Below are 18,728 nucleotides of genomic sequence, written 5' to 3' on the forward strand. Positions count from 1 at the left end.
GCTACAACAACGCTATATGCAGCATTTAATTACTTTTTACGAAAAAGAAGTAAATAAAAAATATTTATTTTTAAAAATTAACTATGCCATTCAGAGTCGGACTCGCACAAAAAGGGTTCCGTACCATTATCTATAAAAACGGTCACCCATCCAAGTACTGACCCCGCTCGACGTTGCTTAACTTCGGTGATTGGATGAAAACCTCGAGATTGGAAAGAAATATTTTATTCTGTTTTTAGTATTTGTTGTTATAGCGGCAACAGAAATACATAATCTGTAGAAATTTCAACTGGCTTACTATCACGGTTCTTGAGATACAGCCTGGTGACAGACGGACGGACGGACGGACAGCGGAGTCTCAGTACAGTCCCGTTCGACCTTTTGGGTACGGAACCCTAAAAAGACACCGTCTATAAGATCAGATTTTTGACATGACTTTTTCTCAAGAGGGAATAAACACATGATACTTTTAAAAACCTTTATTTTTACAAATAGTAATACAACAATGTTTTTTACAACTTAACATAAGTTTTACCTAGGCATTAGTATAGTTCATGTCATCCGCGAAGACGCGCAGATTTGTCAAATCTAACCTTTAATAACATGACAATACGTGTCATGGCAGGCGTCTTCGTGAATGACACGATCTATATTAAGGTACTTTAATCTTAAGTATAAAGCAATGATTTTAGTCTTATTACACTTATCCAAATTTAGTTCTGGGGCTTTAGAATGGTCGCATTTTTACGTGTCACTATGCCTGTCATGTTCTGACGTGTATGTATATGCGAAAGTGACAGGCATAGTGACAAATGATAAAAATACGACCGTGCTACAGCTGCTGGTATTATTAAGGCTTTTCATAAAAACGTAGTCCCCATTTTCCTCTCTGGATAACATTATTAAACTATTTTGAGTTTATTGTACGTCAACCACAGCTATCCCCCTGTTTGATTTCTTCGTATCTTTAATTATTATAAAAGTTAGAAGCGTTTTAAAATTTGTACTAAATCTGTTTTTCACTCCTAATTTTTACACAAATAAAAAATCGTAAAAAGTCAAACATACTGAGCTACAAGCTAACTCAGCTTGGGCCGACTCTAGTAACATACTTTTGTAAAGAAACTAGTTATTAGGCGGGCCACACAGAGCGAGCATACACGCGAGGCAATTTCCTCGCGAACAAAACGACGAGTGTAGCCGTGCCACGACCGAGGCGGCGCGCGCGTTTGCCTCGCCTGAGCTATGCTACCCCGCCTATTGATGAATTTATCAACAATATAGACAACGACAAAGCTAGAAATATATACTATAAAAGTTATGTCAAAGCACAAGTTAAAATATACAGCAGTGGCAGCATGGTTCCATTTTTATCACTTGTCACTATGCCCGTCACTTTCGCACTTACATACTTATTAGAACGTGACAATTGGTGACAAATGATAAAGAGCCGACCATCTTAGCCCTACAGGATGTAACAAAAATAGTTGGAATACGCTGGGCATATTCAGTATCGTAGAAACATTATTGACGCGATTTTTTTCTATGGGGCAGGTCCAAGTCGGCCAACCGTGCATACAAAGACCAAAAATTTTTCACGTAATTTTCTTTTTCCTTATTTACCACGATACCTAATATGCCATTGAATGGATCCCCATTCAGGCTACATTCTGGATGGCATCAGATCTACTAAGGGCTTGTGCACAAATCACGCGAGGTTTTTTCGGCTATTTTTGGCCCCACCTCGCGTGATTTGTGCACAAGCCCTAATTGTCTGTTAATTATGAGCATACACCGCACTCGAGGAGACATATTGCGTGCACGTCAGTTAGTATTGCATATAAATCAATACATTTTCGTGTCATAAGTTATTCGTTGTATTTGTAACCTGGTATTTAATCATAATGACGCATGATTTTCATTTGTCGCATGATGATTCCTAAGTTCCTACATATCTTATTTAGTTTTTTTTTTTTTTTTTTTCAAAAAGGAAACATGTTTTTATTTCTAACTTGTATAAAATGTTGACATGACTTACTTCAAATTAGGTCCGGAAATACTAATACCAGGTTACGCGTACCTTATCGCTACGGAGCTATTAGTATAATGCAGATTAACATTTATAAAGTTGATTATAGGTTAAACATAGTCCACAGAAGTACAGTACGGAAGAGAGAAAATAGCACAGAACACCGTAGCAAATATATAGGCCGTATGCTTGGGCCGCCGGATGGTAAGCAGTCACCGTAAGGCGTGCATAGGCATGTACTCTGGCAACCTTACTCACCGGCGGGAACACAACACTATGAGTAGGGTCTAGTGTTATTTGGGTGCGGTTTTCTATAAGATGGAGGTACTTACCCAGTTGGGCTCTGCTCTAGATCTGGAATGACATCCGCTGTGCTGTGCCCTACCATACAAAGCGAGATAAAATTCACAATGCCAATACCTCTATTTTGGACGTAGTTTAAGGACGTACCCCGGGGGTCCAATAAATCGTAATTAAAATGCAAGCGAGAGCGATCGGCCTGCGCGCAGCTTTCCGGCGTCAGATATCGGTAACGACTGAGTTGGCTAGGAAAACCGAGTGCGCACGAATACGCCCGAAGATTGCACTGTTACTTTTTCTTTTAATGGTACAGGAGGCAAACGAGCAGACGGATCACCTGATGGTAAGCGATTACCTGCAACACCAGAGGGGTTGTAAGTGCGTTGCCGGCATTTAAGATGGGAGTACGCTCTTTTTTTGAAGGTTTGAAAGTATCAGTCCGGAAATACCGCAGGCGACAGTTCATTCCAGTTTAGCTGTGCGAGGCAGGAAGTTCCTGGAGAAACGCACAGTTGAGGACTGCCAACCATCTAAGTGGTGAGGATGGAAAAATTGTCGCTTTTAACAATAAAAACTATTTAAACATAATATGTGTTGCTACAACCTTGTTCTGACAACTCGAAAATGTATTGATTTACTTGCAAAAGTTACTAATTGACGCCCGTAAAATGCCTCCTCGAGTGCGCTCCTCGATATTTGAGCGAGACAACGCTATGCACGTATTATAGCGACATCCCGCTCGCACATGCGTATAGGATCCAGTGTCAAAAAAGTTAAACATTTTTTGATCTTTGTAGAAATAAAATGTACACATTTACTTAAATATAGTTAGAGTATCCTAACTTAATATGGCATTCAATACAAAAAAAAATACAATAAAGTATATTTTGTCTAAAATTCCGATTCTTGATTTTAACCTTTTAACCGCCGAGTTTCTTGCCGGTCCCATATTGGGATACCCTCCTACAGTTTAAGAGCGATTTAAATCTCCTCGGGTCAGATGTTTAGGGTTAGAGCCGGCGTAGCTTTATTTGACGTTCATAAGCGCATTGTAATATGCCTACTTGGAAAATAAACTATCTTTAATAAAGATATACTTACAATATCCAGCTCATTTCGCCGGACTCTGATAAATAAGAAAAAACTTCGTGTAACTTCGCCCCGGCGGCACCCTCAATGAAAAATTCAAAGCGGTTAAAAGGTTAAACATCAATAAAATGAACCAATCAACTTTCCAATTTTGTTCCACAGTCAGCAGCAGAAGCGTTTTAACCCTTTGAACGCCTAAAGGCGTCGTTACTATACTCTATATCTTTAGATACTTAAATAAAAGTAAACAAAATCTACACTCGATCTTGAGGGTAGATGAAAACATTACATGATCAAATAATGTAGGTTAAAGTCAGGTCGTTCAGTGACAGATCCAGGCAGTTTTGTATTTGGTTGGTGAACCAATAAATGTTATAACTACCCGAAAATTTAAAAACTGTTTACTTTTTTTAAATTCATAAACGTCTACTAAAGTTGACAAGCCGATAATAATCGTTTGTCCCTTTCCGACGTAGTGGTATGGTGGAAAGGGATGATGATGTGATATCAATGACATTTCAAACATCGATAAAAATAAATTATTGATTATCTCCGAAATTAAGTTAATTAGAATATAGGTGTCTGAGAAAGTTACTTAATTTAAGCTCAGGAATGCCTTGAAATTAACGGAAATAAAAACACGGTGTATAGGCACTGTGCATCTCACACTACTATTTGCGGTGATAACTTTTTTCACTAAGATTTGGGACTACCTACCATAGTAAAAGTTTTACAACTTAGAATAATCTATCCAGTGATAAACTGCTTGCCCTTATTGGTCAAATGGGCCAATTTGCCCACCCTCCTATTATTGTATAGTTCATTGCTAAGTGTTGTTGATCAGTCCATCAATAACTTCATTCGTAAATTTTGAAAGATGGCAATGGATTCTATTGGCCGTGAAATTCATTTTTGGTACTAGCTTTTGTTGCCGACTGTACTTTTCTTACCACGGGCAACTAATACTCATCTAGACAATTCTAAAAACCCGAAACACAATTATGATGTGTTGTTTCATCACAGAGTTCCTATGGCCACCTGTCTCCATCATCAGATCAGCTCGATGGTACCATAATTTTGCATTGTCATCCGACTTACATAATATATGTATGCACATTTTCAGCTCAATCGGAAATCTGGAAGTGGGTCAAATTTGGCTTCCAAGATTTGACACTAAAAAATAACATACATACTAACAGGGCAAGTTAAAAAAAAGCTAGTAAAAATCACGTTGCAAAAAAATTGCTAGAAATAAATACATTTTTAATATCTTAATCAAAATGTTACAAAAAAATGCGGATTACTAGACATATTTCATGTTAATGAATGTGTTCATGAAACAAAAATTGCACAATATTGTACACACCAACTGGCAGAGGCCCTCTTGATTGTTCAAAAACTCATGAGTAAATTGCATTTTATCCACATGTGGGGCAAAGTAATCAGATTTTTATATTACGTTCATTTGGATTTGATTTGGTTTGACTTTTTTAGTAGTTGGTGTTGTTTATGGAGTTAGCACTATGCTTATTTTATTTGCGTATAGTATAAGTGCACGTGCCTAGGATATGATCCACAGCATGTTGAGGCCGGCGGGCCCGAGGTGCACGCGGTGCAGCGCGGGCGGCGTGCGGCGCGCGCACGCGGCGATGAGCAGCAGGATCGTGTGCAGGAGGTTGTTGCGCCCGCGGCACACCTGCACAATTAACGTTCTTAGTGAGTGGAGTGAAGTGAAAAATGAAGGAAATGAGTGAAGTGAATCAAGTGAATGAAATTAATGAATTGAATGGAATGAACGAAATTAATGGAATGAATGAAATGGACGAATGAATGAAAGTTTATTCACAAGAACATACGGTACATGAGATATCAGTAAGTGTACATTATTGCCCTTGATATGTTCAGCCTTAGGGCATGTGAAAATTATTTATATTGACACAGTTCATGCATTTCAAATATTATCAATTATTAAATTATTAAATACAAACGTCAATACAAACTTAAAGTCTCAATCTACAGTCAATCATTCAAATTATCAGATAAAAATAAAATATGAATTATCTCCGAAATGGAGTTAATTAGAATACCGGTGACTTTGAGATAGTTATTTAATTTAAGCTCAATGCACCTTGAAATTTACGGAATTAAATAATATAAATAATAGATAATAGTGATTTTGTGGCCATTTTAAATCTATCAATTTCCTAAAGCCCCGTTTTACCGGTATCAAACCAATCTATATAACGGCATGAAATGTACGGGACATTTCATGCCGTTAACAAAAAAATGAACTCCAAAGGCTGGTAATTACCTCGATAGTGTCATCTTCCAACGCCAGGACGTAATGAGGCGGTCGACTGGTCACCTTGTGTATGGACAACGCACTGGCGCCTCGCGGGGGCGGCGACGGCGCGCTTGATATGTGGCCTTCCGTGAACGCCTTTAAAAATAATATATATTATTAGTAATTGTTAAGAAAACTAGTGATAATCCCAGTAAATTACTCACGTTGAAGTAAAGAAAGATCAATTTAGATTTACATAAGTTTTTGACAAAAATTTCATTTTTGGTACAAGCTTTTATCGCTAATTGTACTTTTTTTTCCACAAGCACCTAATACTGATCGAGAGAATTCTAAAAACCTCAAACACATTTAGGTTGCGTTGTTTTATCACAGAACGTCGGTGGGCTCGCTCCATTCCTGTGGCTACATACCAATGATGTACCTTACGGCCGACGTCAGGTAGTTGACCGTCGAGGTAGGTGACGAGTAGGTGCAGGACTATCTCGGCGTCACTAGGGCTCGGTCCATTCCTGTAGCTACATACTAGTGATGTACCTTACGGCCGACGTCAGGTAGTTGACTTCGAGGTAGGTGACGAGTAGGTGCAGGACTATCTCGACGTCACTAGGGCTCGGTCCATTCCTGTAGCTACATACTAGTGATGTACCTTACGGCCGACGTCAGGTACGGCGAGTAGGTGCAGGACTATCTCGGCGTCGGTGGGCTTACTCTATCCCTGTAGCTACATACCAATGATGTACCTTACGGCCGACGTCAGGTAGTTGACCGTCGAGGTAGGTGACGAGTAGGTGCAGGACTATCTCGGCGTCACTAGGGCTCGGTCCATTCCTGTAGCTACATACTAGTGATGTACCTTACGGCCGACGTCAGGTAGTTGACTTCGAGGTAGGTGACGAGTAGGTGCAGGACTATCTCGGCGTCACTAGGGCTCGGTCCATTCCTGTAGCTACATACTAGTGATGTACCTTACGGCCGACGTCAGGTAGTTGACCGTCGAGGTAGGTGGCGAGTAGGTGTAGGACTATCTCGGCGTCGGTGGGCTTACTCCATTCCTGTAGATACTAGTGATGTACCTTACGGCCGACGTCAGGTAGTTGACCGTCGAGGTAGGTGGCGAGCAGGTGCAGGACTATCTCGGCGTCGGTGGGCTTGCTGTCGTCGTAGTCGCTGCCGCCGCCGTTCCATTTGTAGTTGCTGAGGCAGCCGCCAACTGCCAGCTCTGTAAGGAATAAGTGTTGTAAGGAGTAAAGAAAATTAAGGTTGATGTTCACCGAATAGCTTAAATGAATTAATAGGTGAGTGGTCCTTAACCAGTGATCCGTGTACCATCTGGAGTCGTCCGTAATTTATTTGTCGATATTAATTTATAAGAATAAGAAACCATTTATTGCCACACAATAAAAAAATACAGATAGGTTACAAAGTACAAGGATTAACTTAAAAAAAATGGCATGCGCGGCAAAAGGAACCGGCTCAGCATATGCTGCGTCAGTCATTTCATTACAAATTGACTGTGCAGCGCTAATTTTCAGTCCGTCCCCTTCACTGAACCACATTGATATGACATGCGGGTTAATTAATTTTATTTATTAACAGAGATAGCTTGTGGCCCGCCTGATGGTAAGCAGTCTCCGTAGCCTATGTACGCCTAGGAGTTACATGCCCCAATTGTTGAGCTCTGGCAACCTTACTCACCGGCAGGAACACAGCACTATGAGTAAGGTCTAGTGTTATTTGGCTGCGGTTTTCTGTAAGGAGGTACTTCCCCAGTTGGGCTCCACTCTAGATCTGGAATGACATCCACTGCGCTGTGCCCTACCACACAAAGCGAGATGCCGAGATTCACAATGCCCATACCTCTCTTTTGGACGTAGTTTAAGGACGTATCCGGGGGTACACGATACCTTTTATCCTTTGCACGAGGTACTTCTGGTCGGGGAAGGCTTCCAGGAAAGGCAGTACAGCGGCCAACGAGCCGCAACCGCCGGTCTTTGCGCTCTGGCGTAAACGCTCCACGGACACCTGACAAAATACAATAGGTTTGGTGACGATTTTCCTCATTGTATCATTACTTTGGGAACTCAACAATTTGGGACGCTAGCTAGTACCAGTATTCATTATAAGCGGTTTCAAGCGCGCAATAGAAATGTATGCAATATTCGTCATCTCCATCTGTCCGATCTGTGTTGCTTTGTTGATCCCATATAAACATTCGGTCCTGTTAATCAATAGGAACGCTTGACGGCATAACAAACCTCTGCACCATTTTTTATATCCCGGATATTAAATTGACAATGCGATTGTGTATAATATTTTTTACAATTACGAAAATCGAATTATCTTACATACAAAACTGCCATAAATAGGGTATGAAATTCACTCACGTGTCCCAATTTAACGTCATGCAGTCCGATCCTGGCGAGCGCCTCGTCCACGGCCGCCATCTCTCTCACCAAGCGCTCCAGAATAGTTACATGCAACCACTGTGAAAAAACATTAAGGTGTCTTGGGAACTGTAGAAATTAAAAAAAGTGATAATTTAATGATACACGCAACATTTACCAGATCCCAGCCATTCGCCCCTGTCACTAGCAGTGGGTGTATGAGTACTTGTGTCGCAATCAAATTTCCCAGACAACGGCTTTTCGACTAAATCCAAGCCTGTCGAGACGGAAGAATAGCTTTGCGATTGCGGGTCCACACAGAGCGAACACACGCGCGAGGCAATTTCCTCACGCACACACGGTTGTAAGAGATAACTGACCAGTCTCAAGTTGAGGTTCCAGTCGGTGAGCCTCTGCGGGTCGAGTTGTAGACGCCACCACACTTGAGGCGCTCCGCTCAGTCCGCTGCGGTCGTTCGAACTGGAGTCTTCTAGCTTGCTTTCTGCAATATATAAATATGTTTGATCCGACTCTAAGGGAGTCGCGATGCGACGGAGATGGATTCAAAAATGTGGAGAAGAGAAAGCCAGCTCGTCAGAATCAGTGCGGTACCGTACCGACGGGACCCAACCGTTTGCTGTGTCCTGCAACACCGTCGACGCTGCGTCAAGTCCGGATTCGCCCTGAGGGTCGAGCAGTTGGAATCTCGACACAATGCGAATTTCCTGACCTGAATTGTAATTATATACGGACGAAATCCTGTTAAAGCTGTTGAAGACCGTCCACACTTGTTAGTCTATTCAAGCACACTACACTCACAGTGTCACTACGCGTGTGACACGTAACGTAACGTTGAAAGCGAACGCAGCCGAAGCGCACAAATGAGGGTAGACCGAGCGCGATCTACACAACTTTACCCGCTATCTCCAGTTACCCGTGAACAAGATGCATGTAACTGCGTAGAAATATCGGGAGCTCAAACACAATATAAAAGGTAATCACGGTTTATATCCCGGTCGATTTAAGTCTAGTGAAACTAACCGTGAATCATTCAAAACTGTCAAGTATTGGAAATAGTAAAGTACTTTGTCTACAATTCGCATCTCCCGCGTCGCCATAAATGTCTCTCTTAAAAAAAAAGAATGCATATTTACCTTTATCCAAGGTAGCGAGTTGATAGTGTGGCGGGGGCATGGGCGTGGGGCTGCTAGTACTGACGTTCAGGGACGACTCGAGGATGCTCCGCTCTTCATATTGTCTGTGAACAACACATCAGCTTATTGCAATGTTGACTAAAGTAATGCACGGAATCGGTATAAGCAGCAGTAATTAAAACGCATAGAATAAGCATCAAAACATTATATTCATGCTTCTTAAATGCCAAATCTAGGTTTTTTTTTAATTGTTAATCTTTAACCTTGGCCTTAATTTTATTTTTGTGGATATGACCAATGCCGCGCACTACATTTTTTAATGTATATATGCCTAATTTGAAGTATAGTATGTATGTAGTAGTAAGAATACTTTTCTGAATTGTCAAATTTTTAGCAATCAAATATCAAATAGACATACTGTGAATCTCAAGGGCAAAATAGTTACAAAAAATTAGATATAATTTTTGAGCGACTGCGATATTTTGTGCGTAAACTTGAACGATTAATTCATAAATGAATTTCTCAACCCTAATTTACACTAAAATGATACCAGTGGAATGGAATGATATAAGTGGAGTTTGATGCTCCAGAAACAGGTCGCAAACTGGACCACCGAACGCTTTTTCCCTCTTTTTGGGGAGTAGGCAGAGTTAATCTCTTAGGGCATTAAAGTAACTTAATACGTACCAAGAAACAATCATGCGAAGCCGCATCGCCCGAGACAAAAGTGTACACTGAACTTACTTCCCCTATTGTAACTCACTTGAGGTAGTGATCGAGCTCCGTGTAATCCGAGATGAAGCAGTCGGGCGTGGTGTTGGCTCGCGGCGGGTCCGGCGGCGACGCCGACACGGAGCGGCTGCCGGCGTCGGCGTTGCGCCGCCAGCGCGGCGACAGCGACGCCGACAATGATGACACGTCCGGCGATATGGAGTCAGACGATAGCGATTGCTGCTCTATTATGCGGAACGATGTGTCTGTTGAAATAAGGAAAAAAAATGTGACCATAAACTAAAAAGATGGTGTAAAAATGAGAACAGTTTAATTTATAGTAAAACATAGTTTTAGCCTAAGATATGATAGAATCTGACACAATTAGTTTAAGGCCTGAGTGGACACTCGAGTTGGGCATGCAGTGGTTCTGGGTGTGCATGTTAAACAAATGCAAACACATAGGAGTGGCCTAAGTAAAAGTATAATGCTCTTAATTACAGTCACATTTGTTATTATGATTTAGTTAGAAATTATGAATAACAATTGAGTAGATGGGTACTCAGTGGACCACAGTGGCCTAGCATGAGTCATCGCATTTCATTGCATCAACCCATTTCATATATTGAGTATATTTTTAGCACTAGCAACCACAGCCCCCCCCCCCCCCCTCCCCAAGTCCATCAGCTGGCAATGCCGTTGTTTGATATGTTTACAGAATGATTCCATTTCGTGATCGTACCTGCATCACCTACTCCCAACAAGTCCCGCTGCCTCGGTGTGATGGCCAGTGGTGGGCTCCGCTTAAACAGCTGGTAGCCATGCTGGATCAAACTTATACCCAACACTGTGGCCAAGGCATACTCTGCGTAATGAAACGCTGAAGTGTAGGTGGGGCATTTGCATGACCTGTTGAGTCCAACACATAAGTTAGGTTTTTATTGATTTTGTTATGACAAATATGTACTATTTTCAAAATTACCCCGCTTTTGTTGTTACTAATGCACCTTAATACCTTTTGGGACAAAATTGAGGTCAAATAGGTTAGGCTAGGTTAATCATTTTGCAGGAGGGAGTCACACATATCCCCCGATGGCTCCCCAAGCCGGGGAGAATGCGTAATTTTACCACTCCGTCAGCAAAAAAAAGGTTAAGTCATTTCAAAAGTTATTTGATTCAGCTAAAATAGCACCCAACATCCCATTATGCATAGCTAACACCTAAATGGCGCCCAATTGTACATATTGTAGTCTTTACATCTTTTTTTGATGATTCATGAAAAATAAAACCACGCTAACGCAATAAAATCGTGTGAGTTAAAGAGGGTTGCATTTCAGTATATATACTCACAAATCGTAAACGAAGACAATGAAGAGGAAGCCATTTATCATGCTCCACTTAAAAGAATAAGAGCGCTTCTTGTTCTCATACTGCAGATCTATGGTACGTTGCAACAAACTCGAATTTAAGCTAGCGTTCCTACAAAAATATAAGCAAAATTAAATAACATTATAACAACATAACCTAAACTTAAATTTTGCAAACGCCTATTTACTTACATGGTGATATGATGGAGTATTCGAATGTTATAATTTTTGGTTTGATTACTTTTCTAAAATGATTAAATTATTACTATTTTAAAATAAGGCCAAATATAAATAATTCATTTTAAATATCTAAACACGAAACCGGCGACAGCGACAATCAATTTAATGAAGGCAATGAAGCCCAAGTTGTCAAGCTGGCCAACATTACAAAAAACGCCCTAGTGTTGTGCTCGATCGCGATCTCTTTATGATACGTACGATACGTACCGCAGTCTTTGCCGCAGTCCGCAACTTTGATGAGGGCCAAACCACGAAAATCGAAGTGCGTCAATTTGGAGCATTTGCGAATTTCGATTTTCTGGGTAGGCCCCCAGAGGGCCTTACCGTGAACAACAAAATTCGCAAATTACGGGCAACTTTCTCTTTTACTCCTTAATTGGGGCGTAATGAGAGTGACAGAGAAAGATGCCCGCAATTACCGAAGTTTGGTCCTCTGGGGGACCTACCGCAAAAACCGAATCGCATATTGCGGGGATCTTTCTCTTTTACTCTTACTAAGACGTAATTAGAGTGACAGAGAAAAATGCCCGCAATTGACGAACTTCGATTTTCGCGCTTATAGCCCTGTTAGACTTTGATAAAATTTATTAACCTTTTGAATCTTTTGTAACGATCGGTATTACAAACTCTTAGGTGCAAGTTTTCTGTATAAGCGCTGGTGGCCCAGCGGTAAGAGCGTGCGATTTGCAATCCGGAGGTCGCGGGTTCAAACCCCGGCTCGTACCAATGAGTTTTTCGGAACTTATGTACGAAATATCATTTGATATTTACCAGTCGCTTTTCGGTGAAGGAAAACATCGTGAGGAAACCGGACTAATCTCAACAAGGCCTAGTTTATCTCCTCTGGGTTGGAAGGTCTGATGGCAGTCGCTTTCGTAAAAACTAGTGCCTACGCCACTATCGCCAATCTTGGGATTAGTTGTCAAGCGGACCCCAGGCTCCCATGAGCAGTGGCAAATGCCGGGACAACGCGAGGAAGAAGAAGAAGAAGAAGGTGCAAGTTTTCTGAATGCTTAGCCAAGATGACAATTGTTCGCTCCGTGGATAACGATATTCTCTCTCTGTCTCTTTTTCTTATTAGCGCGACAGATTGACGTTTCGTTCGCTACGAAGCGTAAACGATTGGCATCTTGGCTACGCACCCTGGTGTCGAATGGAAACGAATCGACTTAACTATCGATTACACTGATTACAGTTGACCAGTGTTGCCAGGCGTACGATAATTGTCGTACACGCACGATAATTTGGGCTCCGGTACGTCGTACGTTCCAAAGAGCATTATCGTACGCAAAAGTACGATAATTTCAGCCCTTACACAGTGCACCCAAAAAGTCTAGTTTTTGAAACAAAGTATGACACTTTCCTTGCGAAATAGGCTACAATTAGCACCTTTTGGATGTGCGGCTCCTTGGTTTACGTCAAAAATATCGAAATTTCCTGTAAACCGTTAGGTGTATCACAACAATACACAAATATAAAACTGTTTTTTGCGCAATTTAGACAAAAATTGCGTTTTTGTTTGATTATACTTTGGACATGTAAGCTTATTTTGCCAGAAATTTTGGGAGTAGTGCCTTTTTGATAGGCGTACGATAATTTTTTCATTGGTACGATAATTTTGACACTCAAATACAATAATTCTGAGGGCCTACCGCGAACCACGTTCGACGTGCTGCCTCCCTGTCACACTTACGTACGAATTTACAAGTGCGACAGAGAGGCAACACGTCGAACGTGGTTCGCGGTAGGCCCTCTGTTCCTCTCACCTGGCAACACTGCAGTTGACATTTATATTATGGCAGCACTGATCTATCCGTCATCACTGTCATCAATCCAATATACAGGCAAAAATGAAATCTGAAAACGTGGAATAAAAATCATCAAGATTCTATTTTTATTTTATCTTTTATTGAGTAGTCGCTTGCTAGTATTTCAAGATGGATTTTATTGTAGATACAGTGGGAAACGATGAGCTCCAGTTGGCTACAGAGCTGAATGATGAAGAACAAAAGCCCATATTTGTAGGTTAGTATAATGTTTTGATAATATTAAATTTTAATTCCCATTTTACTTGACTTGACAAAAGAAACTATGGTAAATTTGCTGTAAACTATTACATACCTAATGCATTCAATGTATGTTGGTCATTAGGCGGGTCCACACAGAGCGAGCGAGCGAGCACGTATGTGCGAGGCAATTTCCTCGCGCACCAGTGTAGACGTGCCTCGCCTGAGCGCACCGCCTCGGCCGAGGCACGTCTACACTGACCGGTTTGTGCGCGAGAATATTGCCTCGCGCATATGCTCGCTCTGTGTGGACCTGGCTATTGTGGTATGTCAGTGGTGTTGGTCCCGTCTCGCCCCGTTAGCGATGGCATTGCGACCCTATCATTGCGTGAGCCGGATAAAAAAATCATAAGCCATAGCCATAGTGAAATTGAGTCTTTCTTCAGGACACTTAGGAAACTGGTTTTTATTTCATAAACAAAATGGCTCTACATTTATTTATCAATTTACAATTGCACCCCCTTTTTTTTTAACAGTGAAAAAAACTGATCGGCGATTGGCTCTAGTCACACCTGATGGAAAGTGAAGACAGGCCTAAGATGGAGGTCACTGGTTCAGTAGTAGCCTATTCACTCTTGCTTTAAAGACCTAAAGACCCCTAACAATCAATGTTTCCAGGTTTAACCCTGGCGTAGTTATTAGGCTACTGTTTTTCGCCTAATGGCCTTTCTCACTTAACATCATCCTGGTTGTTAATTAGGTAACTTCAGGGAATTGGGCTGAATGAATGTGACAATGATCGACAGCCCGCCTGTTTCAGCCAAGCGTCCATACTCTACAACTACAAGAAGAAGTTAATTTACTGAATATCAATGAATTGCAGTCAGACAATTCTTTCATTTACAGACAAAGCAGCTAGATTTGAAAGCATCCTAGCCCTATGTCAGCGCAAGAAAGAAGAAATGGATGCCTTAATCTTGAAAGAAGACGAAGTTCAAAGGAAGCTATGCCCTAAAACTGATGCCATGTTTGAAGCTTTCTTTGAAGAAATGAACTGGACAAGTGCTGTAGTTAAGAAGTTTAAGAAGAAACCGAAACTATTCCATTTCGAACAGCTAGATATAGATACAGGTAATTTTGTATTCAAGCAATTTTCTGCAAGTCAATGACTGGCGCCTTATTTTTCATGGCTAGTCCCATGACCAGTCCACCTCCTCGAGGAATCCTATTAAACCTGAGTAGAACCTAGGGGAGGTCGCTTGAGGATCCGAGATGTTTAGCCCTGTATGAAGCCACTCCGCTGTATTCCAGCACAATGTGAGAGGCTGTTTCATCTGTCTCCATGACCTGTTATGACACTGGTATAATCACTTCAGGGTGTATTTCACAAGAGTGTGGTATACTAATCTTTGAATATTTCTCAAAGTGCTAGGAAGCTAATGTTTTATCTAATTATATTCCTTCCCAAAACATATAAGACTTAAAGATATAAGAATCTTAAAAGAGTAGTATAAGTAATACTGTTGTGGAATGCACCTAAACCACTTATTTACTAAGGTCTTTGTGGGAAATACTTATTGTTGGGAAGACCGTCTCTTGGGAGGGCAACAACTCTTGGGAGTATTTACATAAATTGCTCACGAAAGTCACAAAGGAAGAGCTTCACTCCTGCATGCAATAGTTAAAAAACGACACAAGAGCTTGTAGATGCCTAGATGGTCTTCCCTTATAGATGGTCTTCTCTAAATTTACCATATTACTTCAACAACTTTTCTTGGAGTTCTCGTAATAAAGATAACTCATTCTTGAAGCAGATGCAATTCACACAAACATGACAAAAGTACAAACTTTTGTTGTTTGTGTGCAGGCATCTAGAGGACTCCTTTACACATGTGAGTAGGCAATATGCAACCGAAAGGTTTTACTATTTCTTCTCATATTTTGATACTTCAACAATGAAAATATAGTGCAGAAATTTTACTAGAACTTATTTAATTACATACAATTTCTAGTTGTTCAATTAGAACCGCCATATCTGTAATTATTATATTATCTCATATTACTAAACAGGTAAACTCAAGTCCCAACTGAGTGTGGTGGACATAGAAAAGGAGATGAAGAAGTCAGTTCTCCAGCCGGGTATGGAGCAGCTGCACCGTCTCCCGAAATATGCTGTGAGCGATAAGAAGTTGAGGATCATGAGAAAGGTTTGCTATAACATTAATATTCACTGTATTTCAGGATTTTGAATGTATGGTGGTGATAATTTATCCTATGGGCAATAATACATTGTAGAGGCTCAGAAGTCTACTTGCTTGGCTAAGGATTAATTTTAAATGGACAACCTTGGGATTTGCTTAATTTAATCCAATGCCAATAAAATCATATAAAGTGCTTTTCTCAAAAAAGGTGCAAGAAAACAACCAGTGATAGTACAATATCAATTTTATTGAAATTAAACACTTTCCAGAAATTTATTAAAATAGAAATGTTATATATTTTTTTTTATTAAAGCAGAAGTGTATCTTTCTGCCGAAAATACGCCAACCTATTTGAGACAGCTAAATAGTCGCGCTACGAACATTACTAGGGGCCTACCGCAAAAACCGAAATTCGTAAATTGCGGGGATCTTTCCCTTTTACACTCACTAAGACGTAATTAGAGTGACAGAGAAATGCCCACAATTGACGAACTTTATTTTCGCGGTTATAGCCCTGATCATGTTTGCGTGTTTAATGGACCTATGCCTTAATTTGATATGGCCATTTAAACTTTTTATAAAGTTTGGAACTCATCAAATATTGGGATTTGTATGCAACATTACTGTCGGGAAATCGAGATGCAATCAGTTTTTAACTTTTTAATTTTTGTACCGACCATAAACTACGCACTTCGCGACCTGTTTATTAACCTTAGAATTTTTGAGAAAAGACCTTTTTTCCCTTTCTTTCTCAATTTCTCGGGACAGGTGCCCATGGTATTTTACCCGCTTTGCTACAAAGTTAAACCACTTATCTGAGTACAGAAGCAAATAGATATAGACACCCAATGTGGTCAAATATTGCCATACACCATACCTTTATTACCAAAGAAATAAGGATGTGAGCCTCGAATGGTGCACTTGCGTCGCATACTAGCCAAATCTACACAGATCTTTAAGGTTATATGAAATTTAAAGTGTTTTCAACCTAACAACATTTACAATTAACATTACAGAAGGAAAGAGCCAAGACCAAAGGCCCTGGCTGGTTCAACCTCCCAGCTCCCGAAGTAACGAAAGAGTTGAAGAATGACCTGCAGATCCTCAAGATGCGGTCTGTACTGGACCCCAAGCACTTCTACAAGAAGAATGATATGGAATCTCTGCCCAAGTACTTCCAGGTTAGTGTGTAGGGTAAACTATACTAATGTAGGCTCTTGTAGGTATGATCTTGTTTCCATAATAACTGACTTAAATTTATCTAAAGTTATCTGGAAAATGTGATCTAATAGTATTTTATACAATCGTGATATAATAGAGAGCTTTTCAGTCGAGTGCTGGGTTTAGGCAACGAAGCTTGCTGAGTTGCCTAAGTAAGGTACGAGATTGAAAAGCTTGATTACATCACTATTGTATGCAATACTTTTTCTACGAGTCAACAAAAATAATACTTTAAAACTAATATCATATAGGTAAACAAACCAAAAGTACAGCTATTTAAGATACGCGAGCAGCCGCGATACCTTCATACTCGTACGCGCCCCGGCCGCCGGGACCCGGCGGGTTGTGCAGCGACACCTTCTCGTAACTCATTAGGCCCTGGTACTTGCTCCTTGATAAATTCATTTTTTAGACAGTTTTTTTCTTGTTTTTGGCCCAACGTAACCTATGATGACTAACAAGCAACGCTAAGCGGTTTTCTTAGTCTATGGATGTTGCTATAATGTTAGGGGTGTCACATGTGCGTTTATGGCCTATGAAGCAATTATTTCTACTATACAACCTAAAATAAATAATTAATTTGACCTATCGTTTTGTTTCGTCCACTTGACCGCGGCGAGCTGTGTCAGTGATTGGTCAATTTCATTATAGTTGACTAAACCGTTTCGAAATGAATATTATAGTTGAGTTGGGAGCTCATACATGAAAAGTACCCAATAATAGTTTGGTATACGAAATCTCAATTCAACCATTACAGTCGACGAGTAGAAAAAGAAAATTACAATGTGGTGTATACATCAACAGCAGATTACTTATTTATCCCATTCCAGGTTGGTAAAGTTATGGATTCATCTCTAGACCACGTAAACGAGCGGCTAACACGTAAACAACGAAAACGCACCATGGTAGACGAGCTGCTCGCCGACTCGGAGTTCCAGAAATACAACAAGAAGAAATATAAAGAGATCATTGCAGAGAAACGGAACGCACAGTACAGGACGTTCATGAAGGATAAGAGACAGAAGAATAAAGCGGAGCTTAAGAATAAAGTTAAAGGGAAGAAGAGTAAGAATTGAGAAGTAAATGTAAGTGTTAATAAAATCTTATAAATACATAGTAGTTTGAAATACACACCTTAACTTAAGATGGAGTATACATAATAAGACAATTCGCGGTCACCACATAGGCTTCCCGTACTGATTTTATTATGGAAGGTTTAAAATTGAACTTAACACATACACTGCCGTTTTCGTAACGCTACATAAGCCGATCCCAGCGTTTTCCCGCTTTGTAGAGGAACGCGACTACGAATAAAGAACCCGCCAAACGAGTTCCCAGCAGTCAATATGTTAACTTCACTATAAAGTACAGTAAATAAATGAAACAACTTCCAAACACCATTTTTATTTCCCAAAAATACATCTTTCACATGATATGGTAGATAAACATTGTTATAAAAATATCTACGAAGATTAAACACTGAAAAATATCTTGACACAGACTATCATGATATTCATGATTATTGACTAGTTAGACTATTTGAGCTTGCAATACATATTTTCAGCAGTGACAAGGCATTTTTTATAAACTGTTTTCCACCTGTCTCTTCTCTCTCTCTCTCTCTTCAAGGCTAGAGTAAATAGGTATCTCATAGGTAAGCGTGCTCCACCGTAGACCGCATCATCACTTACCATCAGGTGTGATCGTGGTCAAACGCCTGC

At 40.4% G+C, this 18,728-nt stretch overlaps 3 protein-coding genes across 4 annotated transcripts in view; 1 reads left to right on the plus strand and 2 right to left on the minus strand.

Moving 5' to 3' along the window:
* Positions 1–18,728, minus strand: part of LOC133524514 (estradiol 17-beta-dehydrogenase 8) — a 229,910-nt gene that overhangs the window by 201,545 nt on the left and 9,637 nt on the right. The window lies entirely within an intron of this gene.
* LOC133524430 (transmembrane protein 209) lies at positions 465–11,698 on the minus strand. The gene is made up of 11 exons (XM_061860439.1): positions 11,532–11,698; positions 11,323–11,451; positions 10,715–10,881; positions 10,025–10,238; positions 9,262–9,365; positions 8,488–8,609; positions 8,108–8,206; positions 7,628–7,745; positions 6,797–6,942; positions 5,730–5,858; positions 465–5,114 (listed from the first exon to the last, which is right to left on the minus strand). Coding segments are annotated over exons 1-11 (1,365 nt in total). The 5' UTR covers positions 11,534–11,698; the 3' UTR covers positions 465–4,979.
* LOC133524504 (deoxynucleotidyltransferase terminal-interacting protein 2) overlaps positions 13,391–18,728 on the plus strand; it is a 28,954-nt gene continuing 23,616 nt past the window's right edge. Inside the window, exons 1-5 of one of the 2 annotated variants that reach the window (XR_009800387.1) lie at positions 13,391–13,604; positions 14,492–14,716; positions 15,656–15,792; positions 16,803–16,967; positions 17,838–18,092. Coding sequence is in view for 1 of the 2 variants with exons in the window: in XM_061860581.1 (XP_061716565.1) it covers positions 13,517–13,604; positions 14,492–14,716; positions 15,656–15,792; positions 16,803–16,967; positions 17,838–18,083 (861 nt within the window). In the remaining variant the exon portion in view is untranslated. Of the gene's footprint in view, positions 13,605–14,491; positions 14,717–15,655; positions 15,793–16,802; positions 16,968–17,837; positions 18,120–18,728 lie in introns of those variants that run through there. The other variant, XM_061860581.1, reaches the window with a different exon arrangement.

The sequence above is a fragment of the Cydia pomonella genome, chromosome 1 (genome assembly GCF_033807575.1).
Source record: "Cydia pomonella isolate Wapato2018A chromosome 1, ilCydPomo1, whole genome shotgun sequence".
Classification (NCBI taxonomy): domain Eukaryota; kingdom Metazoa; phylum Arthropoda; class Insecta; order Lepidoptera; family Tortricidae; genus Cydia; species Cydia pomonella.